The sequence below is a fragment of the Euprymna scolopes genome, chromosome 33, assembly GCF_053919585.1.
Source record: "Euprymna scolopes isolate OS-2025 chromosome 33, ASM5391958v1, whole genome shotgun sequence".
NCBI lineage: Eukaryota > Metazoa > Mollusca > Cephalopoda > Sepiida > Sepiolidae > Euprymna > Euprymna scolopes.
This window is the reverse complement of record NC_136514.1, coordinates 50,959,392-50,983,339: the sequence shown is the minus strand read 5'-3', so window position 1 is coordinate 50,983,339 and position 23,948 is coordinate 50,959,392. Positions and strand designations below refer to the sequence as shown.

The following is a 23,948-nucleotide window of genomic DNA, read 5'->3' as shown; positions in this document are numbered from 1 at the left end:
AATATATAAAAGGCAAAATGTGTGTTAGTATGTGTGTGTGTGTGCATTTTTTGTGTATGTCCGGCAAAGGCTTTTTTGTCGGGGCGCTCAGAGGGTGGGCTGGGGGTGAGGGTCACTGTTTCTTAGAACTTTTTATATGCTACCTAGATTATAATATCTCCAATTTACAAAAGAGGATCGCATGTATCTTTAATTTGGGCCACTTTTACATGCTATTTTTGCAATACTTTTTGCTCTACGCATGTTTCTTTGGGTTTTCTGTATAAAATAAGTGAAACTGTGAAAGAGAAGCTGAGTTCCCAGCCTTTCATGCCGAGACGTCCAAGAAAGCAATGAGGTTTGATCAATGCGGGGGGAAAAAAAACCTGTCATATCAGATAATTGCTATTCATTTGGACACTCTCCTTTTTATGCGGAGATGGTTTTCCCCAACATCTTTGGGAAAACTGGCTTGCGGGCAAAGTTAAGTTGCATAATGTTTGACCTCATTAAATTCACGCATCTGTCACTTAACTTTTTAATTGTTAAATTAAAATACTTTTCACTTCCTGTCCCATCGTTACTGAGCGGTAAGATGTCAGGGTTTTTCCACACTTTCTTTTCCACCTTCGCCTCAAGGCTTTGGATTCGAGCCTATCTACCTACCAAAACTTTTTTTTTTCTTTTACACCTCCAAACACACGGGCAACGCCGGGCACCTCCGCTAATTATTTCCAATTCTTAGATTATCTGCATTTCTTATTGTTCCCCTAAAATATCTACTCTTGATCATCTTAGGAGGTCACTGTAGCCTAGCATATGCACTGGCTCTTTAGTTTTTCTTCTCTTTCAGTCTATTATTTCAATTACATCTCAGACAGGTCGCTGATCTCCATTTGTGAACATAAGGAGGTTGGTTTGGTTTGCCTGTTCTTTGGTATATCAAGCCCTATTGAGTTGTTTAATACTAAAATCAGTCCATTCGGCACAATAGTTAGAGTGCTCACTAATGACCCATACAGTCATGGTTCAATTCTCAGTCAAGTCATATTAAAATATGATACTTGATGTTCTTTGCTAAATATTTAGCATTATCAGGGGAGGATAAGAGATAAGTAAAGTAATCTTGTGAAAGAAGTGGTGCCCTCCCTTATATCTCAATGTAATAGCCAATGAAAAGGAAGCCTTCAGGTTGCCTTTGACTACAGTCAACCACTTTAATAAATACTGAAACAATGCTTAATGTCAACAATCGGATAAAATTAACTGAACATTTACCCATAGTTGAGAGGGAAGAGATTGCATTTTCATACCCTATCGAACTGTATTAGTGAATAAGATTGTACAGAATGGAATTTAAGGACAATTGATCTGCTGAACTCTGGGGACTGCAGGAGCGACCTTGTAAAATATATAAAGAAAAAAAATGTCTGATCCCCAGACAAGAGAAAAACTGTGTTACGTGAATAGAGAAAGAGAGACGAGTGGCCTAAGATGAAGATAAGTCTAGAACATGGAAAACAATATTTCCTCCACAAAACATCAAACAGAAATTTCAATTTTGTGCAATTGTGCTTGAACTAAAAGTGATTCCGATCAATGAATTGCTGATAATTCAATCGTGTAGCCATGATGGCCACACTACACTTAAACCAAAAATAATTTGCTTGAATTTAGTTATTTCCACCATTTAGCTTTGAGTTATTGTCTGAATCACTGTTTATATTTATGTTTATTCATTTTAGTGGGAGGTGACTGGTCAATATTTACCAACACAGACTGGCGACCTGGATGTCCCAAGCTTGAATCCAGTTTGTTATAAAAAAATCACTTTCTACTTAGGATTTGGCAACCTTCACATGGTCACATAATTCCTGCCATCTTTCTAGAAAGAATTCTGACTAGAAAAATATTGGAGAAATCAATGCCAATAATAGAATCTTTGGATTCATATGATATGATTCTATTTTGGCTAATATGCCCTCCAGGTGGTTTCAGCCGGGTTAATTGATATATAACTAACTATATTGGTATTGTCGGGAACTTATTAATGTCATTTTAGTTTAAATATTTCTCATTCTAAAAAATAATGTGTGAGATATGTACCAGTGAGAAACACACAAAAAATATGAAAGGTGGCCACAATTTTATTAAGAGATAGAAAAAATAAAAATAAAAACTTGTAAGGCAGATAAGTCCAAACCTTTTAAGTTTAAACAAAAGTTATCTCCCTTACATTTTGAATTTTTTGAGGAGGGTGGGGGCGCCGTCTTCATTGCAACAACTTTCTTTGTTGGAATAAGTATATTCAGAAAGAACTAAAGCAAATTATCTTTTTGTTAGTGTACAGAATATGCTGCATAGATAAAAAGGAAGAAATCGCATTTTGCGATCAAATAGCAATTTGTCAAATGCATTACTATTTAGGCCTAACTTGGAAAATCCAACTGACATAATTTTATGTATTAGATTTTTTTTTTTTTAATAATGTCTCGTTTCATTTATGTAAGGTGATGATTTTGCGTATTTTGAATATGACGGATGTTGGGATATTTATGTGCACTGATGTTTGCAGAATTAAGTCTGTGTAATAAACATTTATGTATGCAAATATGCAAGTCAGCAACAGTGATCATATTGAAATAGACAGAAGAAAAAAATACTGAACAAAAATAAAGCACACATGAAAAGAATGGCAAAGGACACTGTCTGGCCAGAACATAATCGAACAATAACATGAAATGTCAAATAAAAACATTAATTTCTTATACCTAAAATTCAGACAAAAAAAAATTCAAACTTGAAATTGACTCAGCCTTTCTGATTACATTAACATGGATTCAATTTTGTTTTTAAATCCCATGTTAATGAAGAAAAAATCTGAAGTCAAGCCATATAAAGCTTAGTTTCATCATTTGTTTTTCATTGATTTTTTTTGTTTGTTTTATTTAATTATTTTTGTTTTAAGAGGAATTGAATATTTTCAACATAAACAATTCACTTTTTTTTTTTAGTTAGAATTCACAGCATATCAAAAAAAAAAAAGAAACCATTTAATTTAGATTTGCTTTTTTTTATTCTGACTGGTTGCTATCACAACAGATCATCATAATATCGATTATTGATTCGAATGATTCCTTTAAATCAGAAATATAAACAACCAAGATAAGGATACCAGTCAGAATAGAAATTTTTTTACGTTATTTTTCAATTTCATCGTCTCAGAAATTTACACCAAGATAATTGGTCTAAACTGCTGAGAAATTTATAATTTGATAGCATTTCTTTTTTTTTTTTTTGTTAAAAAACATTTCATTGCATCTTTAATGGTGCATAATTTTTCGATTCTGCATGCTGGGAAATTATACTTTCCGTAATAAAATTCACACAACACTAGTTAGGCAAGATAACAGTAGACAAAACTAAAAATACAGAATGTTAAGATATATAAAAATAGCTAACATTACTAAACAATATATATATATTTCGACATGTTTGATTGAAAACGAGTATCTTTTCTAGTTGCCGAGCAGTCTCTAATATCGGCAAGTGTATTATGCAGAATGGCGCCCAGAAGTTATTGGTCGGCTATATCTTTCTCAAGCGCTTTCTATCAGGAATTCGATTGTCATCAGGAGCAATTGTTTTCTTTTTCTTTGCTTTCAGGCTTGGTGTATTTATAATTTATTTATTAGACCAACAACTTCTGGGCTCCATTCTGCATAATATGCCTGCCCAAATTAGAAAGACCATTCGGCAAATAGAAAAGATATCCAACAAGATTGGAAAAAGGAATAACTGTCGTGTTCAATCAAACATGTCTAAATAATGACCTGTTGCCAAAATCTACAAATATATATAAATTTTCAGTGTATATATATATATATATATATATATATTAATATATATATATATATATATATATATATATATATATATATATATTAATTTTCAGTGTATATATATATTAATATATATATATATATATATTAATTTTCAGTGTATATATATATATATATATATATATATATATATATATTAATTTTCAGTGTATATATATATATATATATATATATATATATATACTGAAAATTAATTTATGAAATAGTGGATAAGCATGGTAACAAAATAATAGAAATAAGGACAAACATCATTAAAGCTGAACCAAGATAATTCATTTCACTGTATAAAACGTTGAATTCTGCTTAATAAAGGTTATTTTCATACAATTAATACAGTCAAAGGAATTGATGAAATATATTGTGGTATCCGCGTCTTTATTTATACAAGTTATTGCCATGTTTATCCATTATTCCAGGAATTAATTTTCCCCTTTGAAATTTTTATTTAATATTTACTATCACACATGAACATTATATATATATATATATAAATAAAACTAAATATATATATAAACAAAACTAAAAAATTTTTTTTAAATTGATGGGGAAGAAGATAATGATTTTTTGAGGATCTTGAGAAATCACAAGTTATTATTATTAAGACATAGAGAAAAAAAATAATAAAACAGTCTCATTAAAATTGTTTTCTTTTAACTGCAATATCATTCTCTGATTTTGTCAAGAGTTACTTGTCTTCAATATCATTTTAAAGTTAATGTACTCATGCTAAACAAATTTTTTAAGATTAAATAAATCTGCCTTTCAAAGACCAAATTAAATACAAAAAAAAAAAATTGTAAAATTAAGAAAATTAATATAAGTCCCCACCTATACAAATTACTATGATAAAATCACATTTAAAAACTATGTTGTTGTACTAGTAAAAAAAATAAAAAATTTAAAAAAAAATTTTTTTTAATTTAAAAAAATCCTAGAATTTTGTGAAACTTTAAAATTGGTCAATATAAGAAATATATTTATTGATATTTGTTAACTACATATTAAAAAGTCATCGTGATTACAATTTTCTGCTATTTATTTTTTGTTTACTCCTCTGTTCACATTAACAAGAAACACATTTCTAAAAATTATCTCTTGTTTAAAACAATTTTTAAACTGATCTTAACTAAAAAAAAAAAAAAAAATTGATTTATATTTAATAAAATAGTTTATTCTTGATTTTAAAATAATTTACAAAATAATACTGAAGAACAGATAGATTTATAATTTCATAGTTGTTGGGTGAACAGTGAAGATCACATAACAATAAATTATTAGTATTTTCATTATATACCTATTTTGATAAATTAATAATATATATCCTTTTAAAAATATTTAGCTCTTGTTCAGTTGAGCATGTCATACCAAATAAGAAGCTTAAGCTATTTCAAGTACATTACTTCAAGGACCACAATAATTAACAAGTACAGAATTAAACCTTTTTTTCCATTTTACAATTATAAAATTTGATAAGAAAACTAAAATCAGTATAGAATATATTTGTATAAATCTATTTCAAAAAGAAAAAAATAGAAAGAAAAGAGGGAGCTCATGATTAAAAATGAGAATAAAAAAGATGTTAGAGTGAAGTCAGGTGAAATTATATATATTATATAAATTATATATATTATATATATTCAATGTTTTGTGAAGTGTATGGATCAGATAGATTTTTTTTTTTTTTTAAATCATCTTCCTACAAAATTTCCACTTAAAATAGAAAATAATTTTGTAAAATCTAACCGTGATAAAGCCAGAAATGCAAGTGTATATAACTCATCCATCAGTGCATAGAAGTATATTGAAAGTGGAGAACATCTGATTTTTATAATGCATCCCCATACGTGACAGCTAACTATTTAAAACCTACTGTGATACAAAGCTTGACATCTTGCTGTCCTCTGCTTCTTAATAGTCTTATGTTGTGTAAGGAAACTTCTGCACTCACACTTCTAAAACTTAAGACCATAAACCTATATATATATATAGTATTGTATAATTCTGCTTATTTATATAAACATTACTGGCTACATATGTGCATACATGTTTCAGCTGTGATTTCTTTCAAAATCCAGCGACATTAACCTTAATTATTATTGATATTGTTATTAACCTCAACTGGTTTCAAATGTGAATGTACGAATTGATTTTTTTTTTTTTCTGTGTTTATGATTTTCCATCGACTGATTCTACCCATGAAAAAAATGATGAGATAACTTCATACAGTTTTTTCCATGACTATATGACTTTAAAATTAAACTATTATTTAAATTATTTACTATTAATCAGAATATTTATCAAAATAATATATATATATATATACACACACACTAACTGATACCCACCTGGTGTTGCCTAGGTGTAAAACAAAAAGTATGGCTGACTTGTTTACTAAGAAACTGAAATCTATACTTGATTTTTGCAAACGTCTAATGAAATAACTTGTTACATGATTACTTCTATTAAAGGGAAGTAATTATGTAAGGAGTTATTTCCCTTAACTTCGATTATGTTTAAGAATGTTTTGTGAGTAATTGACAATGTATTCCGTCTAAAAGATTTCTAAGCCATAACAATTAATAAAAAAAAAATAAATAAATAAACCTCACTTTAAATAAAATATAATCATAACATTAATTGGAAAAAAACGAAAAATAAGCTAGTTCGAATCAAATATTAATATTTCTTTGGGCATCTATGTTTCTGACTTCCACTGTGAAATAAAAAAAAAATGGTTTTGTTTTTTGTTTAATATTTTTCTAGAAAATTAAATTTTCTAAAATAAAAAAAATCTGCATAAAGGTTATGTTTTTATACACTAATAAAATCATGTATCATACCTGTCCACAGACTGATTCATTTATTCTATGCAAAAATGAGCACAAACTTACAAAACAGAACAAATATATATTTTGTGTAAAATGTCCTTTTTTTTTTTTTTTTTTAAGATATACACTAACAAAAACAAAATAATTTATCTATTTAATCCAAGTGATTTTATAGACTTTTCGAAAAAAAAAAAAAAAAAAAAAAAAAAAAAAAGAAAAAGATTTATGAAAACAAAAAATGATTATGTTGACTGATAGAGATCAGAGGAAATTTCATATTTTTATTTTTGCAAATTATTTATTTTTAAAGAGAGATGTTGATAGAGAATGGGAATTTATAATGCCCTCTAGAAGATATGAAAATAAGTTATGAAACGTTTAAGTGGGAATACATCCCTTCCCCCAACAAAAAAGAAAAAAATTAAAATAAATTAAATGTAGAAAACATTGTTATCTAAAGAACTGATAAGAAATAATCAAGATCAACTTTTTGAGACTCAAAAGTCTAAAAGAAAAATAGTAATTAACATGAATATTCAGAATGGAAGAAACGGATTTGAAAAATATCTAGAGGTTAAAATAAAATAAATAAATAATAAAAAGTTAATTAAAAAAGTTTTTCTTGTAATATTAAAAAAAAAAATTCATAATTTTTTTTTTATGTAAAATATAATTAAAAATATAATTAAAAAATAATGTTTGTAATAAAAAATTAATACATTTTGTAAAAAAAATTGTGTAATAAAAAAAAGTGACAATTTGAAGAAATGAAGATATTTTTTCAAAGACAAGGTGCCTGACAGAAATCAACAATAGAGAAGCATTTTAAAATCTGGACAAACAAACAAAACAAGAAAGAATCTGTTATCTTGAAGAATGCCTAGTGTTTGTGTGTAGATAATTCTTAGAGGAATGCACTCGGATTTGCTCGAGGATCCTTCTGGTTCCGATACCGTAATGCCAACCAAACGCCAATTATCTGAAAAAAAGACGAGAGAGAAAAGAATAAATAATTTACATCTTTCAACCATAATTTATTTTAAAAATTAAAATAAAAAATTAACTCTGTTTTATATTCAATCAATAAGTAAAAAAAATTTCTCTACATAAGGAAAAATGTAGTCAGAGAAAAAAAGAGAAATTTTTGTGAAGTCTGAAAAATGATTTTATTATCAAAAGCAAAATGAAACTACATGTAAATTCAGTATCTAACTTATCAGATGAAAGGAACATATTGAAAGGCCGCTGCAAAGAAGATGGGCTCTCTCTACCATGCTAGAAAGCTACTTATGCCTGAAAGTATCCTGTACCTCTATAAGGGGACTATTCACCATTTGGATTGGTGCATCTGCTACTAGTCTCTCACTCCTGGACAGGGTTGAAAAGAGAGTCACCAACCTGATAGGTTCTGAACTGTCATCTAAGCTTCAACCTCTGTCCCATCGATAAAATGTTGCATCCCTCTGCCTGTTCTACAAGTACTTGAATGGTGAAAGCTCTGACGAACTACAAGCACTTGTACCCTTGAACATAAATAAACCTAAAAAGCAGCTAAATCCTACCTTTATATACAGTAGAGAATCCTAGGTGTAAAAAAGCCTTCTACTCCAATAGTTTCTTCCCCAGAACTGCTAGACTTTGGAACTCCCTTCCGGAATTCTTCTTTCCCAACTATACTGACATGCAGAAGTTTAAGTGTAATGTGAACAGACATCTCGCTGCTCAACTCCCTTCATAATATTCCTGCAACTTATGTCTCTGATAGTAGACCCTTACTTTAAAGTGGCACAGTGCCTTGTTTTGGGTGAAAATTGAATTTAAAAAATTTAAAAAAAAAAGAGAGAAAAATATTTAGGATGACATCTTAAATTTGTCATGTCAGGAGTGACAAAATTTACATATTACTACTGCTAATACTAAACGCTTACAAGTTCCAAATGTATTTAATGGAATTGAACGCATTTGTCATGAAGAGCCTTTAGCCTGTACTGTGTAACTACAGCTAGTACTAATTATAAGGTGTAACAAACACCCGCAAGAGCTAGTCTAAAATCACATCCTTGGAGAGCTTCCTAAGCTAATTTAAATACAAAAATAATTTTGTTGTAGAGGTTAATATCTGTACTAGCTGACCAGTGTTTTGGTGTTGCCCAGGAAAGTAAATTAATTCAAAAAATTCCATACTCAACCTTTAACGATCTGTAGAAGTACATTGAGAATGAAGGACATCTGACTTTTGTATTTGTCATGTCAAGAGTGACAAAATTTACATAATACTACTACTACTACTACTACTACTACAGTGTAACACGGATATAAGATACCTCTTTGCTTGCCCCATACAGCTCTCTTATATCAGGGTCATGCCGATATCGTTGGCTTCTTATATCCGGGTCACATTGTACATTAACACAGGCTCTACTTTGGGACCAGAGAAAATCTCTTATATCCGGGGTTTTTGTTTTGTTTTAATTCTGGTCTCTTATATCCGGGCTAGACTGTACAAATTATAATAAACACTTAAAGGTTCCAAATATATTGAATGAAATTGAACACATTTGTCATGAAAAGCCCTTAGCATGTACTGTGTAACTACAGCTAGTACTAATTATAAGGTGTAACAACCACCCGCAAGAGCTAGTCTAAAATCACATTCTTGGAGAGCTTCCTAAGCTAATTTAAATACAGAAATAATTTTGTTGAAGAGGTTAATATCTATTAATATATGTACTAGCTGACCAGTGTTTTGGTGTTGCCCAGGAAAGTAGATTAATTCAAAAAATTCCATACTCAACCTTTAACGATCTGACGCAAGCATAGACTTCACAATGTTAAAAGCAGATCTCCAGATTTTTTTTTTTTTCGTTTAGGGTTGATGAGGCTTATTATTCGTAAGAGCATTTTCACAAATGCCATGGTTGTTAAGCAGCCAAAACTAATATTCCTGTAGATACCTATCTTGATCATGTGACTCAGCTTTTGCTTACTGATCTATGGTGGTAATTTGAATAGGAGAAAATCCACACGTTCATCTACAGTATATGTATGACCCAGGTACGGCACAATCACGTTGACACACCCGTTCTCGCCAGATCACCAAAGTTAAGCAACGTTGAGCCTGGCCAGTACCAGATGGGTGACCATTTGGGAAGGCTAGGTGCTGTATGTACCTTCTGGGAAGGTTTGGCGTGGGGCCAGCACTCTCACCCTGTAAAAAGAACTCCTCACTACAAAAACATCTACAAAATTTGTAGATAGCCTATGCTCCTCCAGGGGCTCAAGGGCTATGGATATATATGACCCCCCCCCCATAATAATTTTTGTTTTCACTGTCTAAGAAAAAGAAAAGGTTTAAAAACATTTGCAAAAGGTACTAAACGTTTCCTGTTTGATTTTAGTTTATTATTAGTCCTTAAAAATTAGTAAATGATTATTTTGTTTTAATAATAAAAACAAAACAGTCAAAGACTTTGTAAGCAAGTGCGTAGTCTTAATTTTGTTTTATAAAAATATACATTTTAAAAATTCCATAAAAGATTGTTTTGTTTTAATACAAAAAAAAAACACTTGAAGTAATTGCCATTTTTTATTTCATAAAAGAGACAGTCCTTAAAAGTTACTGGTACTTCTGCAGCCTATAGACCATGCTTGAATAATAACGTCATTCTTTAGAAACCTATTCTTAACAGAGGATGGGGATCTTGTTAACTATTTTGTACTTGCACGTAACACTTTAATGATAAAACTGAATTTAATTTTAAAATCTTATCTAAAAACGTAACACTTTAATGATAAAACTGAATTTAATTTTAAAATCTTATCTAAAAAAATAGCAGTCTGTAAACTGCAGTTGTACCAAGTTATAAATTTATTTTGCATTAGCAATCATTTTTGTTTGGATTTTTAGTTAAAGAAAAAAAAACATTTGTGAAAAGGTAGTCAAACGTTTTTCTATTTGTTTTTAATTTATTAAAAATCCTTAAAAGTTGGTAAAAATGTTTTCAACAGTTTATATCTAATAATTTTATAAACAGATATTAAAATGCTACCTTAAAATTATTTAGAGTTATAATGTAATTTGGCTCAATTTCTGTCTCTGCTCTATCGTTATTTTCAAGGCAAGTGTTCAACTGAGCTCTAATCTATGGTCCCTCCTTGCCAATCTTTCATAAAAAACACTTGTCCAGCCAAAAATACTATTAATAAATTCACCCACTCTCTATTGGTGCGCACACCTAAACATGAACAAAGCTTCTTTCTTAGAACTACCAGTCTGTGGAACTCTGTTTCAGTTGGTCTGCTTTTCAGTTGACTACAATATGATCGTCTTCAAGTCCAACATAAACAAATTTTTATTGAACCATCCGTGTAAATAATGATTATATCCAATTTCCACCACAAACGATTATTACATTACTGTCCCAATGACTACAATACAAAACATTAATCCTTATCCTCGAGTTGCCTCCAGGCCTTGATATGTGTAAATAAAAAAATAAAAATAAATGACATTTTAATAATTAAATTGAACTTTTATTTATGTGTTTATGAGGAGTCAACTAGTTTTTTTTAATAAATTATTAATCAATTTTTATTTCAAAATTTTGCAAATCGCATGTAATTATATGCAATATGTAATTATATTTATAAATCACATGTAATTATATGCAATATGTAATTATATTTATAAATCACATGTAATTATATGCAATATGTAATTATATTTATAAATCACATGTAATTATATGCAATATGTAATTATATTTATAAATCACATGTAATTATATGCAATATGTAATTATATTTATAAATCACATGTAATTATATGCAATATGTAATTATATTTATAAATCACATGTAATTATATGCACACATGCCTCATTAAATAATAATATAAAGATTGTAACCAACATTTATTTCTAAAAGTTTTTAATCAGAGTTTCCTTAAATTATTTTAATGAACACTAAAAGATTATTAAATGTTATGGGATAAGCTGATACAGCTATTTCTTGAACAATGGATTTACCCAGAGACTGTAAATAATACATTATACATCTAATACATTATTTGATAGTGATCCATTTATTTGTTTCCTGTTCTTTTTAAAATCTATTGATAAAATTGCACCTGGTGAGGTTCCGTTTTTTTTATATTACACCATTTATAAAAATATCATCCGACCTAAATTTTCCCAAACCAAAAGTTTGGAACTGTTGAAATACATTAGTACCAAAAAATTAAAAAAATAAAATTGTATAAGAAATACTTTTGTCGAGTGATTCCTACCCAATTTTTTTAATTTGTTAAATTACTAAACATTTTTCTCTTGTTTTTTTTTTTAATGCGTTATTCATGGGTGCGCTATTTGGAATGATAAAATTCCAAATATTAGCCGGTTCAGTTATTTTTTTTACAAATATATATATATATATATATATATAGATATATATTACAATAGAAAAATGTGAGTATGAAAAGTAATATTGTTAAGCTTAAACATGGAGAAGTAAAGGACTAGTTTTTAAAACTGGAAAAAAGGACAAGATATTCTAGTAAAAAATATAAATTTATAACTTAAAATATTGCAACATTAAGAATTGATTATATGATGTTAAATTGAATTTAAAAAATTTTTTAATGATGTAATATTTTAAGTTATAAATTTATTATATTTTTTACTAGAATATCTTGTCCTTTTCTTTTCCAGTTTTGACAACTAGTCCTTTACTTTTCTAGTTTTAAGTTAATCATATTACTTTTCATGCTCGCATTTTTCTATTGTAATCCATGATTTTTTCAGGCTTCTAATAAATTCACTTGTTCTTTGTTTAATTTCAGTCTTATTTTTTGGGGGCCCCATAAACTTAACATACACATATGTATGTACGGCACTCGTCTGCTTCAATAAAATCCCCCCCCCAATTATCTCCCTTTCATGCTTTCATTCTGTCTCACTTGTTACTTCTCTTTTCGCGACAGCAGTGAATTAGTAGCAACACTAGTCACTGAAGCGACATGGGTGCTATGGAAACCAGTCATGAAAAACGTTGCTCACCTCCTTACGTTTTTTTTTTCTTTCTTTTATGATTTTGAACATCAGTAAATTCATCATAACTTTAGTTTTACTGAACAGAAATTGAAAAAACATTTTCACAATATAGCTGAGAAAGTGATCTATAAACTGTAATAATTGTTTGAAATTTGGTCAAAAAATGAACGAGTGGTGAAGCGTTAAAGCAGTTTTAAATTACTAAAACTGCCACTTAACCATATATTCAAACACGGTACTAGCGTTTGAATGATATATATATATATATATATATATATATACACACACACACACTTTGCATATATTTAACAGGAAAGAAATAATGCACTCAAGTTTTTAGTTTTACACATTTGTTCCTGTTATTTATACTTCAGAGATATGAAATAGAAAATAATGGCAAAAAATTTATTTGAAATTTTTGGTGCTCATCCAAAATTCCTAAAAAAAAAAAAAAAAAAAAAAAAAAAAAGAAAAGTTTGTATGATGTACAAAAAGAAAATATTGTAAGTCAAAAATCACGTAAATTGATCAAATAATGTTATTTTTATAAAGAACATCATTTTTAAGCAGATTTGAGATTTTCTAATGCTCCCTCCACATGTTAAGAATGGCTTTCTAAAATTGTTCAAAGTTTTGAATTATTTAGAGTTATCTGCTTTGTTCCTTCGGATTGTTTTCAATATATAGTCGGAAGACCATCGCTTGCCATATAGCCATGAATTTGATTTTCTTATTTAAAAGATAAACTATTGGTTCATGTGATGTTTGCTGTACAATATTATCCTTTCGTCACTGGTACGTACATAATACAGATTTTTCTCTATTCTTGTTTTTTTTATTAGGGGAAGATGGGGGGGGGGGTCTGGACAAGCACCAAACTTTTTAAACACTCATTTTAACTTAAATTTATGACAGAGACAAATATATAAAGAAATTCATTCAACTGTTTTCAACATTCATTTATAATTTAATTTTCAAAAACCTATAAGAAATAAGTAATGCAAAGATGTTTAGTGAAATTTTTAAATACATTTTCGATGAATCTATCCAACCCAGTTGTTTAAGCTTTATTTTTGTTTCACCCACTGACATCCAACGTACCCCTATTTTTTTTTTTAATTTGAAATTCTAATCCCATAAATATTTTTACAAATGTTTTTTTAAGAATGAAACATAATTAAAAATATGTAGTTATTACATATTTTATTCCAACATAATTTTTATTTTTTGTCTTTATCACTAAGTTTTTCAGGCATGTAATCGCTTAAAAAAGTAAAATCTCATTTTTTAGGTGAACATAGAGAAGTTTATTGAAAAAAATGTAAAGCTCATTCAAAAAATTTTTTTTTTAAGTATCTTCAATAATTTTCTTTTTTTTTAATTTTTAGACTTATTAAAAAAAAAAACTACAGCTTAAGTGTTATTCTTCACACTCAGTCTGACGGTGGTCTTGTTTGCTTCCATCAGACTGTTGTAGTCCTAGAAAATCCTCCATGCCCACTCTTGGACTTTATTTTTTCTTTTTAGGAAGGAGTTTGTTTCTTGCTAATCCTCTTAGAGAATGCCAATCAGGGCGCTTAAGCACTTTTTGTAGGGCAGAGTGCAGTTATGTTGACTTTTCAAAAACCTCACTTTGTGCCTAACGTGCTAAAGAGGAGGTAACTAATATTAAAACTCTTTCTATCGATTATCTCCCCTTCTACATCCTAATTTCTTTCATCCGTGACACCTGTTAGCATTCCGAGTTCTCTCAGTCTTTATCAATTAAGTTATCAAAACCACATTGAATTATTCCTGTAGTAGTTGAATCTTAGGAGTTTTTTGCTTTTATATGGTACTTGTACAGTTTAATCAAGACATTAAAAAAATGAAAATATCGAAGAAAAAAAAAAAAAAAGGTTATATTGTATGTATCCGTTTTGAACTGAAGATTTTCGAAAAAAAATTTCATTTAATTTGATCAGTAGTTTTTTTTTGTTTTTTTTTACAGCAGAAAAACACGTTTTTATGACAGCACATTGAAGGCAGACATCTTGGATTTTTCTTAATTTTTGTTTGGAGTTTAAAAACGCCACAGGAAGATAATTCCAGTTAAAGCACCGACACTTTAGCTTTTCTTCCTAAAAGTCAAACCTTTTGCTCGGTATCATAAATTGTTTTTTCGCTGTAAAACAAAAACTACTTGATGAAATTAAGTGAAATTTTTTTCGGAGAACTTCATTCCATAACAGGTTTGTACAATTTAAATTTTTTTTCAATATTTTCGTTTTTTAATGTCTTGATTAAACTGTACAAGTACCTTTTATACTTTTATCATTTTTTTTTTATTTATTTTTAAAAACTATCCCTTCTGTTTTGTTTTTTTTTGTTGTTGTTGTTTTTTATTATCTAACCAATTTATTTATTTTTCAAATAGGATTTGACAAATAAATTTAATTACTATATTATCATCTCATCAGCGATTTCGTTGCTTTGCTTTACAACATATACACCTTTTTCGGTTATTTAATGCCAAATTCAGTAATTCTGGAAAGGGTTTTTATGCTTCAAGTTATTTATATATTTAATTATTTATTCATCTTGTTGAGTTTGGTTGATTTATAACATATTAACCCTTCTCGGATTATTTAATACCGAATCTATAAATTTTGGAAAAAAGATTTTATGCCTCAAGTATTCTATATCTTCAAATATTTATTCATGTTTTTTTTTTTTGCTTTTTTTATTGGAGGGGGGGGGGATCCCCTCCCCCCCGATATATCAACCCTTTTTGTGTTATTTAATGTCAAACCCAATAATTTAAAAAAAAAAATAATAATTTGTTTCAAGTATTTTATACCTTCAAATATTTATTTATGGTATTTGGCTTGGTTGTTTTATAGAATAAAATTAGGCAGTTGTGCACCAGTGCACCACTCAGACAGATCCATTTTTGGGGGTTTTTCAGTTGGACATAAGGAAGAGTGCATAACAGGAACAGACAAATGCCATTTCAGGACTGAATCGAAAATAAAAGCATGTTTTTTTTTTTTGTTTTTTTTTTGTTGAGAATTTTTTTTTTTTTTAAATGAATATAAGGAACTTATAATAACACAAAATAGATATTTTTATATTTTTAATAAAGCATGAACAAAGTTTCTGTAACATTTCTGGAAGTAAAATAAATATTGCCAGGAGATTTTTGCTTTTACATCTTTTATCGCTTTTTATTTCTTTTTTAAAACTATTCTTTCTATTATATTTTTCTGTTTTCTTTTCTTTTTTTTTGTGCTAATGCACTTACTGATCCGCGCTATTTTTTAAATCGTATTTCCAAGTTTAATTAAAGTTTTATGGGTTTTTTTATTTAATTGTAAGGTTGAAGTACAGAATAGATACAAAACACCCTCCCCTCCCCATGTTAAGAATGGCTTTTTAAATAACGTTATTTCAGCACGGATCAATAAGTGCATGAGTACCTTTTTTTTTCTAACCAGTTAATTCGGTCCTGAAATTGTACTCTTCCCATGTTCAAACTGAAAACCAAAAAAAAGTGAATCTGTCCGAGTAGTGCACAAGTGCCAAAAATTATTGCTTTGACTTTTGATTTTGAAAAACATGATTAAGTTTTGCAAAGTGAAAGAAAAAAACAACAACAACAACAACAACGTTATTTCTTCAAACTACCTGATCTGGTAGCACCAGGCTAGTCTTTAAATTATTGGTACTAGTGCACTTATTGATCCGTGCTGAAATAATAACGTTATTATTTAAAAAGCCATTCTTAACATGGGGAGGAGAGGGTGTTTTGTACCTATTCTATACTTTAACCTTACAATTGAATAAAAAACGTATAAAACTTTAATTAAACTTGGAAATACGATTTAAAAAATAGCACGGATTTTATTTTTTTTTTTTTTTTTACACAGTGATCACCACTTATCAAGGCCCGGAAGCCACTCAGGGATAAGGGTTATTGCAAGTACATTACGTTAGTGTGGAGATTTGATGAAGTGTTTACTTAAGGGGGCGGTTCATTAGGAATTTGTTAACATTGGACTTGAAGACATCCAAGTTGTAGTCCGGAGGGAAGCAGGCAGACGGAACAGAGTTCCACAGGCGTGCAGTTCTAAGAAAGAAGCTTTGTTCATGGAATCCGCGTTTTGATTTAGGCACAGATATAGAGTGGGGGAAATTTTTCACAGTGGATTCAGCTAGACGGGTGTTTTTTGTGAAAGATTGGCGAGGGGGGACCAGAGATTGGAGTTCAGAGCATCAAATTATTAATTGAACTAAACTGTTATAAAACTAGAAGTAATTTTGTTAAGATTTGTTTTATTTAAGGAGAATTAGTTTTTATTTCTTTTACTACTTCAGCGCCAACAATTTACAGGTGAGATAGCCACCATTATGCTTTAGATTCTTGTGTTCAGAGGCTTTATTAGTTTTATGATACCAAGGTAATTCTTAGCAAGCAGAGGCACTAGAACTATTATGCAAATTGGATTAGAAACATAAAAAAATTTAAAAACAAAATCTTTCATTTGCATAAATTATATGATTATATACAAAAAAAAAAATTCAGAAAATTTTATTTAAAAAAAAATAGCTGCAAGCAGAACTAATCACAACAGTATTCATTATAAGTTGTAATTGAAAAAAAATTCTTTTGTCAAGTCAATTTGTATGAATTAAAAAAATAAAATTCTCTGAAATATAATTGTTTTAAAGCAAGAAAATATGTGCACAAAAAAAAACAAGGAAAAGAAATAAAAATGATAAAATAAGGTGAAAAAAAAGAATGGGCAAAAAGGAGAACAAGGACAAAAAGGGCAAAGGAAAAAGGGATATGAAGGAAAAAGGAACAGAGACAAAATAAAGGACAAAGATAAAAAAAAAGGACAAAGATAAAAAAAAAAGACAAAGATAAAAAAAAAGACAAGGAAAATAAAAAGGATGGGGGGGGGAATAAAAAGGACAAAAAATTTTAAAAAAAAAAAAAAAAGAAAAAAGGAAAAAAGAGATAAAAAAAAAATAAGTAAAAAAAAAAAAAAAATGATAAAGTTGAATCGTGCAAAATTTGAAAACCTGGCATCCCATCACCCTAGAAAGAATTGCACGCATGTCATTAGCAAGCTAAAGGAGGATATAAATAGGTACAGAGACATTCAGACAATCGAATTATTATGGAGCCATCTGCATAATTTAGAGTTATTGATACGATAAACTTAATTTAAATCTTAAATTTCATTTTATTCTTTTACCCCCCACAAAAATCTTTTAATTCTAAAATACAAAAACGTTTCTCATTAATGCAGTCGATTATGCAAATTTTAATTTTCAAATATATATTTAGATTAATAAATGTGTGGCTGTCACAAAATTGCTACAAGTCTACTACCTCTAATAGCACGGTCGAATTTAGTGGATATTTTACAGCTTTGTGAGCTGAAAATGGTTAAAAAATACTATAGTATGGACCAAGCATTTGATATGATAGCAATTTAGAAGGGTTGGTTGGTTGTTTTTGCTTTACGGCATATCAACCCTTTTCGGGTTATTTAATGCCGAATCCAAAGATTTTGAAGAAAAACTTTTTAATAGAATATATTTGTTGTTTTCACATCGGTTTCTATTTAACCCATAGTTGGGACCCTAACAGGTACTACCACTCCGGGTCAGAGTGGACTTGGGAGCAATGGTAATTAAAGGGTTGCTCCACACTCCCCAAAGCCCACAAGCTGGGGCCTCACCACTGGATATAGTTTAAGGTCACATCCAGGACCCCCATTGAGGGACTTTTACCCTCTGCAGGGGGGCAGTCGGCGTATTCTAATGCCCTACCGACAGGGCCGCAATTTAGAAGGGAGTAAATTGAAGTCAGATTTTACAATTTATTTTCATAATTCTACTTATATGCTACAAATGCCATACACATTGTTTGGACATATAATGAAAAGTTAAGCTTACAGCATCATTTTAAAAATAGATGTAAAAAAAAAATATATATATCTTTTTACAAAACAACAAAAATTCAACACTCAGAGTGTTAAAGAAATAATATAACAGTCTTAAAATTCTATATACAGAGTACCCTAATAAAATGTAGACACTCTTTAAATTTGCCATAACTCCAACATTTATTATAATTTTTTTTTTTTCGGATGTGAATAATGGTTAAAGCAAAACTAAACTTTGAGGAAAGAAAATTCATACTAAAGTGCTACTGAAACACCAAGAACATAAATGAAGTGCTAAAACGTTTTAGAAGACTCACAGTTACTCATTTGCAAGATAAATCGGAGGAAGAAGGAACAGTTAAGAATGTCCATAGGGAGACCATGATCATGCACAAGGCCCACGAAAGCAAGAAAAATAGTTAAGAGATTTCACTAATCCCCTAGAAAATATTCTGACATACCAATTAAACAGATTAGGAACATTTTAGATTCGATCAGTGAGTGTTGTCAGCTGTGCATGGATCACAAAGATCAAAGTGTAGTATCTGTTCCGGCAGATACTGCAAGCTATGACTAGCTATGACTAGCAAAGACCAGATGTGGGGGCAACCCCACATGCCTGACCTTTAACCAGCTCCCATTTCCCACCTCTCGGGAGCTGGTCCCCTTTTTCCCTCCCCCCTCCCTTCACTCCTCACATTAAAAATTGGCCTTGTGCCTAATTTGCTCGGTGGGGGAGCAAATAAATACCATAAATACCATCTGTTCCGGCAGATACTGCAAGCTATGACTAGCTAGGACTAGCTATGACTAGCAAAGACCAGATGTGGGGGCAACCCCACATGCTTGACCTTTAACCAGCTCCCATTTCCCACCTCTCGGGAGCTGGTCCCCCTTTTTCCCTTCCCCCTCCCTTCACTCCTCACATTAAAAATCGGCCTTGTGCCTAATTTGCTCAGTGGGGGAGCAAATAAATACCATCTGTTCCAGCAGATGCTGCACTAAAAGACCATTGCCCTAGAGGCAATCAGTTTCTCGTCCATGTAGGGGCAACCCTATATACCAAGAGGCAGTACGACCAGCTCCCCCTCCTCTCCTGTCAGGGGAGCTTGTCCCCCCCCCCCGTCCACATGAAAAAACGGCCTTGTGCCTAATTTGTTCAGTGGGGAAGCAAATAAATACCCATTTTGATCACAATATTTTGATGTATGAAACTTTTCTTTTCATTATAATAAATGTCGGTTTTATGATCATCTAAAATATGTATACATTTTAGTGGGGCACTATATATAAATATATATATATATGAATAGAAAGGGTGTGAAATTATCAATCAAGTTTTCATAGGCAGAAACAGATCAAAATCATGTACGATTGTTTCGGAAACTATATCCTTTTATTCATTCGATATTTACAAATAAAATCATCCAGAAATAAGTAAAATATTTCTGGATATCGTCTCCTCATCAACATAAATGAAAGGGGGAAAGCACACCAAATTTTAACCAGCTTATTGAAGTTAATATAGTTTGTGAACCTTTCTAAGAGAGTGTTTCCATATTGTTCTTTTTTTTTTTTTTAACCATAAGGAGTCCTCTCAGTGGGCAAACCTTCTTTTATAAGGATATGCTTTTAAATCTAAAAGAGATTGTTGTCATTTGTAACCATTTTTTAAAAATCTAATTGCATATATATATCTATAATATAAAGCTGTGTGTATATGTGTGTGCCTGGTCATGAATAGGCTCCTATATGGTTGACTATTTTAAAAAACTGATTACATATAATGATAGATGTATCGAGACATAGGAATGGGTAGGTTTGATTTGGCAGAACAGTGGTTCATTAAAATTGTGGGGTCTGCATTCGTGCCTGGTCCACAAAGTATGGAAATAAAAAATTTAAAAATATAAGAAAAAACCTTTACAAGTGTTTTTGATATAGATGTACATAAGAATACTTTGATAAGTATGTTTTAACTTAAATAGGGATAGCCTCCATAGAATGGAAACAGGCACAAACTTTAATAAAAATTTATCATATATATCTGCATAAGTATACTTTGATAATTATGTTTCAGTTTGAAGAAATATGGTATAATAAAATTATGGTGTGTTCGTTCGCGCCTGACCTCCATAGAATGGAAATATGTCACAAAGTTTAACAAGGTTTTTTAATATAGATCCACAGAATATTGTGATAAGTGTTTCAGTGTGAACAGGTATGGTATAATAAATTATGGGATTTATCTATCTTATTTTTACTTTCATCATATTTTGCTTTGGTTTTGATACCCCCAAATTCGAAGCTATCTCTTTACAACCATTTCTTTTCATAACCTATCATATTTTAATAAATCAGAGTCCATTTTCTGTAGGCTGCTTTTAACCCAGTCAACGATGGGTACTTTTGCTAGTATATATATATATATATATATATATCAAAATGAAAAAGTACAAATATGGCTATTTGTCTAAGTTGCATAATTATTTTAAAAAGAGTTTATAATAATATTTGTTATTTATTTTGATTTTGTCTTATTTCCCTATTTTTTTTTGTGTAATAATTTTGTTGATATTAATAGTAATTAAAGTGACTAAAAAAAAAAAAGATAAATTACCAAAACCTTTCTTAAAATCTTATGTTCATTAATTTTCAAGGGAGATAATTTAAATAAATACTAATATATCTTGGCAAGCTAGAAAGAAAAATGTACTGATGGGACATAAGTGCACTCTCTTTCTTAAAGGAAACTCTTAACAGCTACATCACAGTTATCAATTTTTAAATTAAATCATTAAACGTTTAATAAGTATGTCTGCTGACGATGTATGCTTTATTTTCTAAGAAACTAGCGGGGGTACTTGGCGTTGCCCAGGTGTTTGTAGGTGTGTGTGTGCTTCGATCAAAAAAGAAAAAAAATGTTTTGGTAGGAAGCGAAAAAAGATTTTTGTAGGTGTGTGTGTGGAGGGGGGGAGGTAGATCCAAACCCTATGTTAAACTTCTTTTAAAAAATCGGGGACCCCCCCCACCAAGAAAAAAAAAAACGCAGAGAACATGATGTAAAAAAGAAGAAAAAGTAAAATAAAAATAAAAAGTTTTGGTAGGTAGGTAGGTAGGATTGAACCCGGGACGTTGAGGTGAAAAACTTGATAAGTTACCGCTCACCCACAAAAGGAAAGTAACTGAAACGAATTTCAATTTAACGTTTTAAACGCACACGTGACAGGTGCACGGCAAATTTAATTAGGTCAAAGGAAATTAAATTCTGCACTTAATTTTAACTGCAAGATAGTTCTTTTGGGATTGTTTTTTACCCAACTTTGTATGGTTTTGTTTCCCCAACGTGTTGGGGAAAACCGGCTCCCCCTTTATTAGGGGAGTGTCCGAATGAAAGCAATTGTCTGATGTGACGGTTTTCACTGACATTGACCAAACAGCAATTGCTTTCTAAACGCTGCACATCAGTTTCACTTTTATATGAAAAAACCAAATCAATATGAGAGAGGCCGAAATAGCAAGAATTGTGTAAAAGTCGACATAATAAATCTAGCTGTGATGCGTGTTCGCAAATCATAGATATTATTATCTAGGGGGTATATAAACAGTTCTAAGACATAGTAAACCCCCCACCCCGAGAATCCCGGCAAAAAAAGCCTTTTTTGAACATACAAAAATGTGCACGCCGCATTTTCCTTTTATATAGATAGACTAGCGGGGATACCTGCGTTGCACGGGTGTTTGGAGGTGTGTGTGTGTAGAGGGGGTGGGGGGTAAAGAATAAGCGAAGTAATAACCCTGTTTAAACTTCTTTAAAAAAATCAGCAAAAACCAAAACAAAAAAAAAACAGCGAAAGAAAGTAAAACTTCTTTAAAAAAAAAAAAAAAAAAAAAAAAATGAAAAAAAAAAAAATGAACGTGTTCGGAAAAACAAAAACAAAAAAAAAAAACAGTGAAAAATGGGGGGGGGCATAAATAACCCTGTTTCAATATTAAAAGTTTAAAAATCAAAAAGAAATAAAATTCAACTGATACCTCAGATCGAACCTGCAACCTAAAGATAATGACACTATCACTTTAACCAGTGCTATGAACGCGTGGGCGAATATAGGTTGGTTTTTATAGTATTTAAACAAATGCAAGGGACAACGTCTTTTGCGCATGTTGACGCATGCGTAGAAGCTATCTTGTCATGAAGGAACAATTTTTTTCCACCTCTCCCAGTAAAAAAGCGAGCCGTTGAGGATGAAGGGATGAATTTTTTTAGCCAATTTTTCAATATTTTTCGTTGGAAGATTCAAGCTGGAAAATGATACCGATCTGGCGAAAATCTGTTGCTTCTGTCAAAAGTTTTTGCGAAACACACAAACACATTTTTGCTTTTATATATTAGATTACACAGAAAAAATTTTATGATGCACGTACTTCTCACAGAAGAAAGAAGTCGTATTCCAAAAATCACATGGGTTTGCTAGTAACTTTTTTATTTGGCTAGTAAACGAAAATATTTAGTTGTCAAAGGTCTACTAAAGATAAATTTGTCCGTAGAGCTCTTTGGTATGTGTCAAGTGTTTGGTTATTCTTTATTCTTATATTAATTATCCTTTCTAATCTATATATCTATAAAAGTGAGAATCCATGTGTGTGTGTGTGTGTGAGGACACTTTTCAACCTATATATTAAAAAATTTTTGATCTATAGACTTAAAACTTGGTATATAGAGTATTCAGACATGTGGAAAACTTTTTAATCCGGTTTCATCTGGAAAAAGGACTGCTAAGGAGTGAAATTTGAAAAATTGGTACTTGGGGGGGGGCATCGGATTTTTATCTGTTTGTTGTGAAACAAGACAGCTTCCTTATGTTAAGAATAAGTAGGTTTGAAAACACTTTTTAAAGATCGTAACAAGCTGGTCTAATGATTATCATACTTGACTCACTATCGATCTCAGTGCGAGTATTTTTTTTTTTTTTACTTATAAAAAGTAAACTGTTTAGAAAAAAACATAATATTCGCATACACATGTCTCAGATTCTTTCCGTTTTTTTTTTTTTTACTTCATTTTTTCCTTTAAAGAATTTAACGTTATGTTTAATACCTACAGTATTTCTGTTTAAAATGAATAAGAAATCTGCATTCATAAAAATATAATATTTATGCAGATTTTACGACCGGGCAACGTCAGGCGGCCTACTAGTACTAGAATAAAAATGCTAAGTGTATTTTAACATAGAGGTAGACTGAACTAAT

At 30.2% G+C, this 23,948-nt stretch overlaps 1 protein-coding gene across 2 annotated transcripts in view; it reads right to left on the bottom strand.

Moving 5' to 3' along the window:
* Positions 1-6,970: 6,970 nt before the first annotated feature.
* The window catches only part of LOC145258219 (tetraspanin-13-like), a 220,374-nt gene continuing 203,396 nt past the window's right edge, over positions 6,971-23,948 (bottom strand). For both annotated transcript variants that reach the window (XM_080116165.1, XM_080116164.1), the window contains one exon: positions 6,971-7,688. Coding sequence is in view for 1 of the 2 variants with exons in the window: in XM_080116164.1 (XP_079972290.1) it covers positions 7,614-7,688 (75 nt within the window). In the remaining variant the exon portion in view is untranslated. The remainder of the gene's footprint in view (positions 7,689-23,948) is intronic.